The 12,500-nt window shown below is 49.8% G+C and overlaps 1 protein-coding gene across 11 annotated transcripts in view; it reads right to left on the reverse strand.

Moving 5' to 3' along the window:
* Positions 1 to 12,500, reverse strand: part of ddr2l (discoidin domain receptor family, member 2, like) — an 18,454-nt gene that overhangs the window by 5,515 nt on the left and 439 nt on the right. Inside the window, exons 1-8 of one of the 11 annotated variants that reach the window (XM_029163097.3) lie at positions 6,205 to 6,503; positions 5,943 to 6,089; positions 1,975 to 2,065; positions 885 to 987; positions 732 to 807; positions 503 to 655; positions 182 to 329; positions 8 to 113 (exon numbers count right to left, since the gene is read on the reverse strand). In XM_029163097.3, coding sequence (XP_029018930.1) covers positions 8 to 113; positions 182 to 329; positions 503 to 655; positions 732 to 807; positions 885 to 987; positions 1,975 to 2,035 — 647 coding nt within the window. In that variant the 5' untranslated portion in view covers positions 2,036 to 2,065; positions 5,943 to 6,089; positions 6,205 to 6,503. The other 10 variants (XM_029163096.3, XM_055511755.1, XM_055511754.1 and 7 more) reach the window with 10 other exon arrangements.

Genomic DNA, 12,500 nt, shown 5'->3' on the forward strand with positions numbered 1-12,500 from the left:
GACTCGCCTCCGGTCGCGGACGCCGTCGTACGTGGAGTCGTTGAAGCTGGCGAGCGGCAGCCCCGGCCGCTGCAGCTGCTGCCCCTCGGGGGCGCCGTAGGACACGAGGCCCTCTGCAGGGAGCACAGGGTCAGGTTCACGCTCCCCCTCAGCCGCTCAGCATCGGGGGAGGCCTTCCTACCGTCCCACGAGCAGCCGTACAGCTCCAGCCGCATGCAGACGGTGGTGGACACCCTGGTGACCGGGATCACGCGCACGTAGCGGGCGATGATGGGAGGGTGCACGTCGTTGATGACGTAGTCGTAGGCGTTTTTGTTGGCCTCCATCACCTGGTAGAAAACACACGCTGAGCTGTGGTGGCGCTGCGCTGATGCTAGGCTACTGATGCTAACAGTAGCCTAGCATCAGCGCGGCGTTTGGGATGGACGAATCGAGCTGCGGTGTTTCAGTCGCTGCCTGTGAAGGCGTGAGGGACCAGTCGGCTTCATTTGGCTCCACTCACTGGATTTCCGGCCCGGTTCTTCCAGGACGTCCACAGAACGGCGTCCCTGCTGTAGTTGAGGCGGTAAGCTCGCGCATACTCGTTCCCAGAGTTTCTGGCGTATCGTCCCTGCGTCCCGACGACTGTAAGGAAGGTCAGTCTGCCCAGGTCCACCTGAGGACGGGCCACAGGCCGCGGTCACAGCGCGTCATGCACCACGCTGCGCGTCAGGACAAAGAGTCACACGGACCTGCAGGTACTGGGTGTCGGACGGCTCCAGCTGACCTTTAGGACACCAGGCGCCGTCTCCCTCCTCGCGGTTGACCCTGCACACACACAGCCACAGCTACTGGGACCACCACCGAGGAAGAACCCTGCAGGACGAGGGAAGCGCGGCTCTGACCTGGCGAACTGTGGACCCGTGCTCTGGTACCACTGGCTGGAGGCGGAGACGGCCTCGTCTCTGATCCGTTTGTCCTCCATGCCCAGAGCATAGCGGCAGTGTGCTACAGGAGGAGGCGGGGTTAGTGTGAGTGTGTGTGTGTGTGTGTGTGTGTGTGTGTGTGTGTGTGTGTGTGTGCGCGTGTGTGTGTGTGTACAGTATATGAGTGTGTGTGTGTGTGTGTGTGTGTGTGTGTGTGTACAGTATATGAGTGTGTGTGTGTGTGTGTGTACAGTATATGAGTGTGTGTGTGTGTACAGTATATGAGTGTGTGTGTGTGTACAGTATATGAGTGTGTGTGTGTGTGTGTGTACAGTATATGAGTGTGTGTGTGTGTGTGAATGTGTGTGTGTGTGTGAATGTGTGTGTGTGTGTGTGTACAGTATATGAGTGTGTGTGTGTGTGTGTACAGTATATGAGTGTGTGTGTGTGTGTACAGTATATGAGTGTGTACAGTATATGAGTGTGTGTGTGTGTGTGTGTGTATGTGCGTGTACAGTATGTGTGTGTGTACAGTATATGAGTGTGTGTGTGTGTGTGTGTGTGTGCGCGTGTACAGTATGCGTGTGTGCGTGTGTGTGTGTACAGTATATGAGTGTGTGTGTGTGTGTGTACAGTATGTGTGTGTGTGTACAGTATATGAGTGTGTGTGTGTGTGTGTGTGTGCGTGTACAGTATGTGTGTGTGTGTGTGTGTACAGTATATGAGTGTGTGTGTGCGTGTACAGTATGTGTGTGTGTGTGTGTGTGTACAGTATATGAGTGTGAGTGTGTGTACAGTATATGAGTGTGTGTGTGTACAGTATATGAGTGTGTGTGTGCGTGTGTGCGTGTACAGTATGTGTGTGTGTGTGTGTACAGTATATGAGTGTGAGTGTGGGTACAGTATATGAGTGTGTGTGTGTGTACAGTATATGAGTGTGTGTGTGTACAGTATATGAGTGTGTGTGTTTACAGTATATGAGTGTGTGTGTACAGTATATGAGTGTGTGTGTGTTTACAGTATATGTGTTGTGTGCGTGTACAGTATGTGTGTGCGTGTGTGTTCATACTGGGGTCGATCTGTCCGACGGCTGCTGTAGCATGAAGAATCAGCAGAAGGAAGAGGTGCATGATGGTCCGTCGGTCACAGCAGCTACATCTCTGAGACGGAGACAGAGGACACGTTTCAGCAGAGGGAGAGCTGAAGGACCCACATCAGTGGCACCTGAGCAACACGAGGACATCCTGGTCTAACGCCCATCTGAGCTGAGCTCGGATCCTCTTCCTCACGTCCCGTTTCTACCAGCTGTGACTCACTCCCCGTCATCGACGCACGGATGAACGCGTTGAGGCCAAACCAAGTCTGCTTTAGGTTCGACGCAGGATTTACACTGATGGTGGTCCAGACGTGCAGCTTCACACGTCTGACTCGCTGACGAACCCGAACCCAAACAGAACCACGCACCGAGCTCCAGAGTCCGGAAGGAGAATCATCGGACCTGGAGCCAACGACACAAACAGCGGCGAAGGAACTCCTTCTCCATGTGTTTTGACTTCAGGAAGTGAGTTCATTCACTCCGTTCACAAGAGAGAAAGGGGGTGTGGGGGGGGGGTCTTTATGTAATGTGTTGGCCACAGCTCAGATTCCTGCAGAGTTGCTCATCTCTACAGCAAAATCAGAGAAAACAGAAAACAGGGAGACGCAGTAAAGCCAGGACAGAGACAGACAGACAGACAGTGAGGCAGACAAACAGACAGACAGACAGGCAGGCAGACAGGCAGGCAGACAGACAGACAGACAGACAGTGAGGCAGACAAACAGACAGACAGACAGGCAGGCAGACAGGCAGGCAGATAGACAGACAGGCAGGCAGACAGACAGACAGGCAGACAGACAGGCAGGCAGACAGACAGACAGACAGACAGTGAGGCAGACAAACAGACAGACAGACAGACAGACAGACAGGCAGGCAGGCAGGCAGACAGACAGACAGACAGACAGACAGACAGACAGACAGACAGGCAGGCAGGCAGGCAGACAGACAGACAGACAGACAGACAGACAGACAGACAGGCAGGCAGACAGACAGACAGACAGGCAGGCAGACACATTCAGGATGAAGAAAACCCTCAGAGCATCGTCTTCCTCACGTTGAAGGTGCTTCTTCCAAACCCTACAAACTACCGAGGACAGTGTGTTTGGACAGAGACACAAGAGAGAACCAGGAACCGTCTTTGTCCACTTCATTACACATGGGACTGGAGCAGCACAGTCTGGGTCTTTGTGGAGTTTCCGGTCTCGGGTTCAAAGCCCACCAGTGTGCCCTTGAGTGAGACACCTCCACTAGCTGCACAGGTTCACGTTCCCAAAGTGGAATCAATAAAGTTCAATTATTATTATTATTACAGACTCTTTGCCAATGTTCTGCTTTGTTTTCCTTCCTTTGTCTTCGTCTCCTTCTTTCTTCCTCCTCTCTTATCTCCTCCCTGTCCCTCCTCCTTCCTGTCCTCCCTCTTTCGTCAGAACAAACTGGAGCCAGAGGCCTAAAAATTCCAAACATTCAACGCAACCAGAGCTCTGCCTCCCTCTCTCTCTCTCCCTCTCTCTCTCTCCTCCTCTCTCTCCCTCCCTCTCTCTCTCTCCCTCTGAGTCCATGTTGCTTGCTCACACAAACATAGGAATCCACACGTCTGCGAGTCTCCCTCTCTCTTACCATTACACACAGGAATCCACACGTCTGAACCCGAGAACAGAACACGTAGCAGCAGAGCCAGAGCAGAACCAGAGCACAAACCTGGGAAGAACCAGAGTAGAACTAGAGCAGAACCAAAGTAGAAACCAGAATAGAAACCAGAGAAGAACTAGAACAGTACCAGAGTAAAAACCAGGGCAGAACCCGGAACAGAACCAGAGCAGAAGGTTGGGTCAGATAAAACCTGTTGGGTCTAGAGATGTGAACCGGACCTCGGGTCTGAGCTGGATCTTAACCAGCCACAGTGAGGCTGCTGCTGCTGTAGGTTATGCAACAGAGTGGTGCAGAGTGGTTCGATCCACATGGCCCGAGGTCCAGATGTGTCACCTTCAGCGTCAGCAGACGACTCCCAGCTGCTCAGCAACAGGAAGCCATTAAATAAATAACCAGTAACAGCCTGTAAATGTTTCTGCAGCGAGACACTTCAGAGCCCTGGAACCGGCTCCTTTGGGTCCTGGTGCTGCTCAGTGGACTGCTGGATATTAAATTCTTGAATGGTTGAAGAGATGACTGAGGGTCTGGTGCTGTTTGGGCTCAGCTTCATCGTTGGATCTGTTGCAAATACCCAAAGCATGTGAAAAATGTGAGCAGAGCTTGATCTAACACGCTGAGCACTGACAGCAGCCGAGTCGGATCCGACCAGACACCTGGAGATCCACAGGCGCCGGATGAGCATCGCCAAACAGAAAACACGGCTCAGAACGGACTGCACCTATCCCAGCATGCACCGGGCCTGCACCTATCCCAGCATGCACCGGGCCTGCACCTATCCCAGCATGCACCGGGCCTGCATCTATCCCAGCATGCACCGGGCCTGCACCTATCCCACCAGCATGCACCTATCCCAGCATGCACCGGGCCTGCACCTATCCCAGCATGCACTGGGCCTGCAACGGGCCTGTACCTATCCCAGCATGCACCGGGCCTGCACCTATCCCAGCATGCACCTATCCCAGCATGCACCGGGCCTGCACCTATCCCAGCATGCACCGGGCCTGCACCTATCCCACCAGCATGCACCTATCCCAGCATGCACCGGGCCTGCACCTATCCCAGCATGCACTGGGCCTGCAACGGGCCTGTACCTATCCCAGCATGCACCGGGCCTACACCTATCCCAGCATGCACTGGGCCTGCAACGGGCCTGTACCTATCCCAGCATGCACCGGGCCTGCATCTATCCCAGCATGCACCGGGCCTGCACCTATCCCAGCATGCACTGGGCCTGCAACGGGCCTGTACCTATCCCAGCATGCACCGGGCCTGCACCAGCAGACTTGTGTTCTACACACAGATCCCTCGTGTTTCCCTCTCTAATACTGTACCAATCCAGTGTCCAGTTCAACCCAAACAGATTCAAACCCTCAACCTGTCACACCAGAAAACCCAGCCAAACAATCAGTCTAACACCAGAACCAAATCAGCTGGGTTCTGTTTGAGTCCCTGTGACCATCTGACTGGTTCCTAGTGCTGCTGCGGACGTCGAAATTCTACAGCAACTCAGGGTTGGCTGGGCAGAACCAGCACCAGGACACAGCTGCAGTGGAACCACAGGACGACCCAGCACAAATCCACTTCCAGATCTTAGTGTTTCATTCCTGGATCATCCTTCCTTCGAGGTTTGTGTTTCCACAGCGGAAGCCAAACTCTGAGACTCTGTAGCTCTGCTCGGCGACCGTTAAGCTGCTTCTGTGTGTCCTGCGTGCAAACATGCCGAGAGCTGCACACCTCCGTCTCCATGACAACGCAGAACACAACATCAGCCTAGGGTTCAAAGTTTGGTGGAACTGGAGCAGTGCAGGATCAGTAGAGTCACTTCACAGGTAACCTACTGTCCTCGAACACATCACCAGAGCTGAAGCGTCCAGCTCCGCAGGTTCGGATACTGTGGTACAGTACTTACACGCCGTTTAAATACAAATTACTTTTAGCAGTGAGGTAATGACAGAAACAAACCAAACTATGACTGATGAAAAACTATTTAAACTAAACTAAAGAATTGCATTATTATCATCTTCTTCATCTTCATCTCTGAATTTCTTTCTGTCTGTGTTACTAAATTCAGCTGATGATGTTTGATTCACGGATAATCGACAGGTGAGAGTAAACACAAGAAGTGGTTGGACCTGATTCACTGTCGGATCCCAAATAAAATAAAAAAATACACGTTCACGTCATCATTTAACTGCTGGAACTTATTCTTCGGTTCTTGGTTCTGACCTCTGATACATCGGTACCAACCAGAAGAAGCAGCCTAATCTGACTGTGGATGGAATGAGACGTACAGGTTCCTTGGCCCAGTGGCCACTGGGTGGATGTGACCGTGTTATTGGTGTGTTGGGTTTATCGGAACCTCCTGTAGCGTCGGTCCAGTAAACATGTCGTGTCTCCTCCTTTCTTTGCTGCTCTCTTGTGTTTCCGCCCGCTCTGCTCTGCGGATCACACACATCTCAGGTGTCAGATCCAGGCCTGTGAGTGCGGCCCGGACTCGAACTTTCCTGTCAGGCTGCAGAAACACACGGACCCGAACGGTCCGACCTAGTTTACCTGTTCGTAGTTTTCCTCCGGATCCAGAACCGTCTCTTTTTCAGCTTAGATCCGATTGTCGTTCTTCCCTCTGTTCGTTCGGTCGGGTCCGACGGGTCGGGACTGTGAGTTCTGGAGCGGACGGGGTGCTCAGAGCAGCATGGCGGAGAAACCAACGGGGACGAGGAGTGTGTTCGTCGCGTCTTTGGTTCCTGCCGCTACTTTTCCCTCAGCGGCCGAAAACTTTTCAGAGTCGGAGAAAAGACGGAGCCGAGTGTTTACATCACATCCCGTTTCAGGACGAGAGAACGAGGAAGAGGAGGAGGAAGAGGGGGTAGAAGGGGGGGGGGGGGGGGGGGGGGGGGTAAGGCAACATGAGTCCGACTTAGACATCTGAGAACTTCACTGTGACGTCACCGATGCAAACTGCAGCTAATTGCAGCATGATTCATGAGTGAAACGTTTCGTTGACGTAACTAAACTAAGACACAGTCCGTTCATAATAAGATCACGATTAAATTAAATTCACCGAATTTCTTCTCTGAATTTCTGGTGCAATAGTTCTGCAGTAGTGTGTCTGCTCCAGTATTTCCACAGCTGTCCAATTTGTAGTGCTCTGTGTGAACAGCAGGGGGCAGCAGAGTCACTGTGAAGCAACGGTGTGTGTGTGTGTGTGTGTGTGTGTGTGTGTGTGTGTGTGTGTGTGTGTGTGTGTGTGTGTGTGTGTTTTGGCGGGGGCAGGGGGTGACGTCACCACAACACTAAAGTTGCTGGAGGAAAATAACTGGAGCTCTTGGAAAAACCCTGGATCTTCCAGAGGTTCCCTGAGTTTAGGTCTGGAAAGTGAGGATTTGTCTCTGTATGAATTTTAAACTAAACCAGTGCAGTTAACTAAACATGAACACATGAAGCCTGATCAGATTTAATAACACATCAGCTGTGAGCAGTGCCCAAAAGATCCCACGTACAGCAAACCTTTAATTTTACTGGAACAGTGGAGAGGAAAAACTCCCTCTCTAACGAGGAAGAAACCTCCAGCAGAACCAGACTGGATGTGGGCGGCCATCTGCCTCGACCGGTTGGGGTGAGGGGAGAGAGAGAGAGAAAAGCACAGCAACAACAACAAGCAACAACAAGCAACAACAGAGCACAGGCAGGACGGTTGGATCCGCAGCTGCCCATCACAGACACCAAACTTTGAGTCCAATGATACATGTAGGTGAGGACAGAGTGGAGGAGAGAGAGAGAGAGAGAGAGAGAGAGAGAGAGAGAGAGAGAGAGAGAGAGAGAGAGAGAGAGAGAGAGAGAGAGAGAGAGAGAAGCAAAACTACTGGAGAGAAAGAGACAAGGTTAGTTGAACATAGAACAATGATGGGAGGTTATTGGACAGAAGAGTTAGAAGGAAACAGAGGAGCTCAGTGTATAAATGAAGTCCCCCAGCAGTCTATGTCTATTGCAGCTTAACTAAGAGATGGTTCCTGTGACTAACAATAATTGCCAGTGACCTGAACCATCTCTAACTATAAGCTTTATCAAAAAGGAAGGTTTTAAGCCTAATCTTAAAGGTGGAGAGTGTGTCAGCTTCTCGAACCTGAAGAGGGAGCTGGTTCCAGAGGAGAGGAGCTTGGTAGCTAAAAGCTCTGCCCCCTGTTCTACATTTAAACACTCTAGGAACCGCAAGTAGCCCAGCGCTCTGAGAACGAAGCGTTCTGCTGGGAGCATAAGGAACTATGAGGTCTTTAAGATAAGAAGGAAATTATCATTGAGTACTTTGTAGGTGAGTAGGAGAATTTTAAATTCTATCCTACAATTTACAGGCAGTCAGTGCAGAGAAGCTAATGTAGGAGAAATGTGATCTCTCTTTCTAAGTCCTGTTGAACTCTGGCTGCAGCATTTTGAATAAGCTGTAGGCTTTTTAAGGAGCTGTTAGGACATCCTATGAGTAAGGAGTTACAGTAGTCCAGCCTAGAGGTAACAAATGCATGGATCAGTTTCTCTGCATCGCTCTGAGAGAGGATGCTTCTGATTTTAACTATATTTCTAAGATGAAAGTAGGCGGTTCTGGAGATTAGTTTAATGTATGATGTAAAAGAGAGATCCTGGTCAAAGATGACACCAAGGTTCCTCACAGTAGAATCTGAAGCTAATGTTATGCCATCCAGGGTGGCTATCTGACTCAATAGTGTCTCCCTGTAATTTTTAGGCCCAAGGATGAGAATTTCAGTTTTATCTGAATTTAGTTGAAGGATGTTTTGGGACATCCAGGATTTGATGTCTTTCAGAAAACTTTGAATTTTGACTAGTTGCTCAAATACATATAGAGCTGAGTATCATTTGCGTAACAATGAAAATTATTAAAATGCTTCCTAATAATCTCACGTAGAGGACACATGTATAGACTGAACAGGATTGGACCAAGCACAGAACCATACTGGTACTCCACATATGGTACTCCATAGCTAATCCTTGTGCACGTGGAGAATTTGTCGTTAACATGAACAAACTGGAATCTGTTCAACAAATAGGATTTAAACCATCCCAATGCTGTTCCATTAATACCAATTCTATGTTCTAGTGTCTGTAATAGAATGTTATGATCAATTGTATCAAATGCAGCACTAAGATCTAACAGGACAAGGACAGAAACTAAACCATTGTCTGAAGCTAAGAGAAGATCATTAGTGACTCTAACCAGAGCTGTTTCTGTGCTATGATGTTTTCTAAATCCCGACTGAAAATCTTTATACAGGTTCTTCCCACTAAGGTGGTCAGATAATTGTTTAGCTACGTTTTTTTCAAGAATCTTAGAAACAAAGGGTAAATTTGAAATGGACCTATAGATGGCTAGTTCTCCAGGGTCCAGAGTAGATTTTTTCAATAAAGGTTTGACCACAGGCACCTTAAAAGCCTGTGGTACATAGCCTATTAGAATGCAGCACAGAGTCAGTTTCACACATATCCCTGACGGGGAGCTTAATGAAGCCACAAAGCTGAGCCTCTAAGACAACAGCTGCACTCCTTATCTTTATAATTCGTACCCAAACATGTGGCGCTCAGTCAGGGAGGAGAGGCACGAGAGTCCAGAGCTAGGAGCATCAGGATATTCCCACGCAGCGTCCAAACATCCACATTCTGTAAACCTCGTCTCCATCCTCCACTTGTTTACTGCATCAGCAGTTTACTCTTTATCCTCCTTCTCACCCGCTTGTTTCAGATCAGTTGTCCACACAGGAAACTCAGTGGCTCCAGTGATTAACAAGGGCAAATACGCTTCACTGACTCACTTTTGCTGACTCCTACTCTGACTCCTTGTTGTACCATAGTCATATTCCCACGGCTTTGGACCGGGTCTTATTTGTCCTGCAGATGCTGGAGGTTCTGACGTTCTAAGGCGCGTTTGGGTCGGACCAAAGTTGCCCTTCAAGCTTAATTAGCTGAAACAATGAGGTTCAGCCTGTTACTGTTGGTCCTGCTCATTGCCACTGGATCTGCTTCGGAATTTAACAGTTGGACCAAGTCCAGTTGGCTGCAGCCGGATCCGCTTCATTCAGCTGCTGGTTTGACATTTACTGTATGCGTGATCCACATCAAAATCACTAAAAACACTCGTGCATGTGTTTGTTGACTCCTGCTGAACTGGGCTGAACTGGGCTGAACTGGGCTTGGGCTTCACTCCTCTGACACACAGAGTCCCACATTCATGGAGGCGTTTCCAGGGAACCCCAGTGTTTACCGCATTATAATTCATGCAGCCAGAGCCGAGATCGGACCTGGACCCGATCCACACGGAGGCTTCACTCGGCTGAACACGCGTGTGTTCCTCACACTGACCTGTGATTCTGATTCTTCAACAGATGAGTCTCTGAAGTGAAAGTCAAACAGGAATAGAACCACCGGCACCAGGTTCTGTGATACATTGTTGGGTCCAGTTGGGTCTCAGACACAAACATGTGTTTTCATGTTTGCTGATAGTTTTTGAAAAACCACAGACATCGTCACCGACTTCCTGCTAAAACACGTTTGGTGCTTTACAAAGTTGCATCATCAAAAAACCTACTTCACCAGAAGCTGTGACAAACACTGAGATGAAGGAGTGAATGTAGACATGAAGGAGTGAAGGAGTGAGGCGAGTCCGCTGGTCTGAGGGTCAGAAACATTTTTCACAGTTGATGTTTCGTTGTTTGCTCCTGAACGTGAAGACGTTGGACTTTGAGCAGTAAACTTCAGTCATGTCTGAACCTGCATCAGACTGAAACGTGCGATTAGAACTTTCTATTGAAACAATTTCTATTGAGAAGAATCAGAACAAACACAGAGAATTTGTTCAGGGAACAGGACGAGCTGAGCCCGGACCCGTCTCAGCTTGTCTGGGTTTCACATTTCAACATTTCACAGCCGACTGGAAACCACAGCTGAGGTTCTATCAGTTCATCCGTTCACCTACAACAAAGACTGACAGAGAACGAGGACAAGAAAGAAAAGAGACGTTGGAAGCTGTGAAGAAAATGGTGTCACAACAAAGAACCTGTTACAGAGCTGCAGCTGTTCTGCATTAGAGAACCCTGACCTTCACACAGGAGAACCCTCACACAGCAGAGCCTTCACACAGGAGAACCCTCACACAGGAGAACCCTCACACGAAGAGAACCTTCACATATGGAGAACCCTCACACAGGAGAACCCTCACACAGGAGAGCCCTCACACGAGAGGAACTTTCAAACAGGAGAACCCTCACACAGGAGAACCTTCACATATAGCGAAACTTCACATAGGAGAATCCTCACACAGGAGAACCCTCACATGAGGAGAACCGTCACATATAGAGAACCCTTACACAGGAGAACCTTCACATATAGCAACCCTCACATAGGAGAATCCTCACACAGGAGAACCCTCACACGAAGAGAACCGTCACACAAGAGGAACCTTCAAACAGGAGAACCCTCACACAGGAGAACCTTCACATATAGCGACCCTCACATAGGAGAAACCTCACACAGGAGAACCCTCACACGAAGAGAACCGTCACACAAGAGGAACCTTCAAACAGGAGAACCCTCACACAGGAGAACCTTCACATATAGCGACCCTCACATAGGAGAAACCTCACACAGGAGAACCCTCACACGAAGAGAACCGTCACACGAGAGGAACCTTTAAACAGGAGAACCCTCACACAGGAGAACCTTCACATATAGCGACCCTCACATAGGAGAATCCTCACACAGGAGAACCCTCACACGAAGAGAACTGTCACATATAGGGAACCCTCACACAGGAGGACCTTTACACAGGAGAACCCTCACACGAAGAGAACCTCACACATCGAGAACCCTCCCACAGGGGAGCCCTCACACGAGAGGAACCTTCAAACAGGAGAACCCTCACACAGGAGAACCTTCACATATAGCGAAACCTCACATAGGAGAATCCTCACACAGGAGAACCCTCACATGAGGAGAACCGTCACATATAGAGAACCCTTACACAGGAGAACCTTCACATATAGCAACCCTCACATAGGAGAATCCTCACACAGGAGAACCCTCACACGAAGAGAACCGTCACACGAGAGGAACCTTCAAACAGGAGAACCCTCACACAGGAGAACCCTCACATATAGCGACCCTCACATAGGAGAATCCTCACACAGGAGAACCCTCACACGAAGAGAACTGTCACATATAGGGAACCCTCACACAGGAGGACCTTTACACAGGAGAACCCTCACACGAAGAGAACCTTCACACATCGAGAACCCTCGCACAGGGGAGCCCTCACACGAGAGGAGCCCTCACACGAAGAGAACCTTCACATATCGAGAACTCTCACACAGGAGAACCTTCACACAGGAGAGCCTTCATACAGAAGGACTCTCACAAGAGAAACTTCACACAGGAGAACTATTACCTAAGGAGAACCGTCTCACAGGGAAAACCCTCACACAGGAGAACGTCTCACAGGGAGAACCCTCACACAGGAGAACCCTTACACAAGGAGAACCCTTACACAAGGTGAACGCGCACACAGGGAGATTCCTCACACAACAAAACCCTTTCACACTGGAGAACCCATGTGTGGAACGGACATATAGCAGAAATATATAGACCCAAATCCAGATGCCACCGCGGCACCAGCCTCCAACCTGACCAGTAGATGTCAGCGTCCTCAGGTTCCTCCACCAGGCTCCACAGGGTTCCGTCTCCTGATACCCATCATCCCTCAGGGAGTGACATCATGCTGCTGGTATGACGGTGTGAACAAAGCATGGGAACGTGACTTAACGTGACCTAACGTCTGGGCTAGTACCTGGATG

The sequence above is a fragment of the Betta splendens genome, chromosome 9 (assembly GCF_900634795.4).
Source record: "Betta splendens chromosome 9, fBetSpl5.4, whole genome shotgun sequence".
Taxonomy (NCBI): Eukaryota; Metazoa; Chordata; class Actinopteri; order Anabantiformes; family Osphronemidae; genus Betta; species Betta splendens.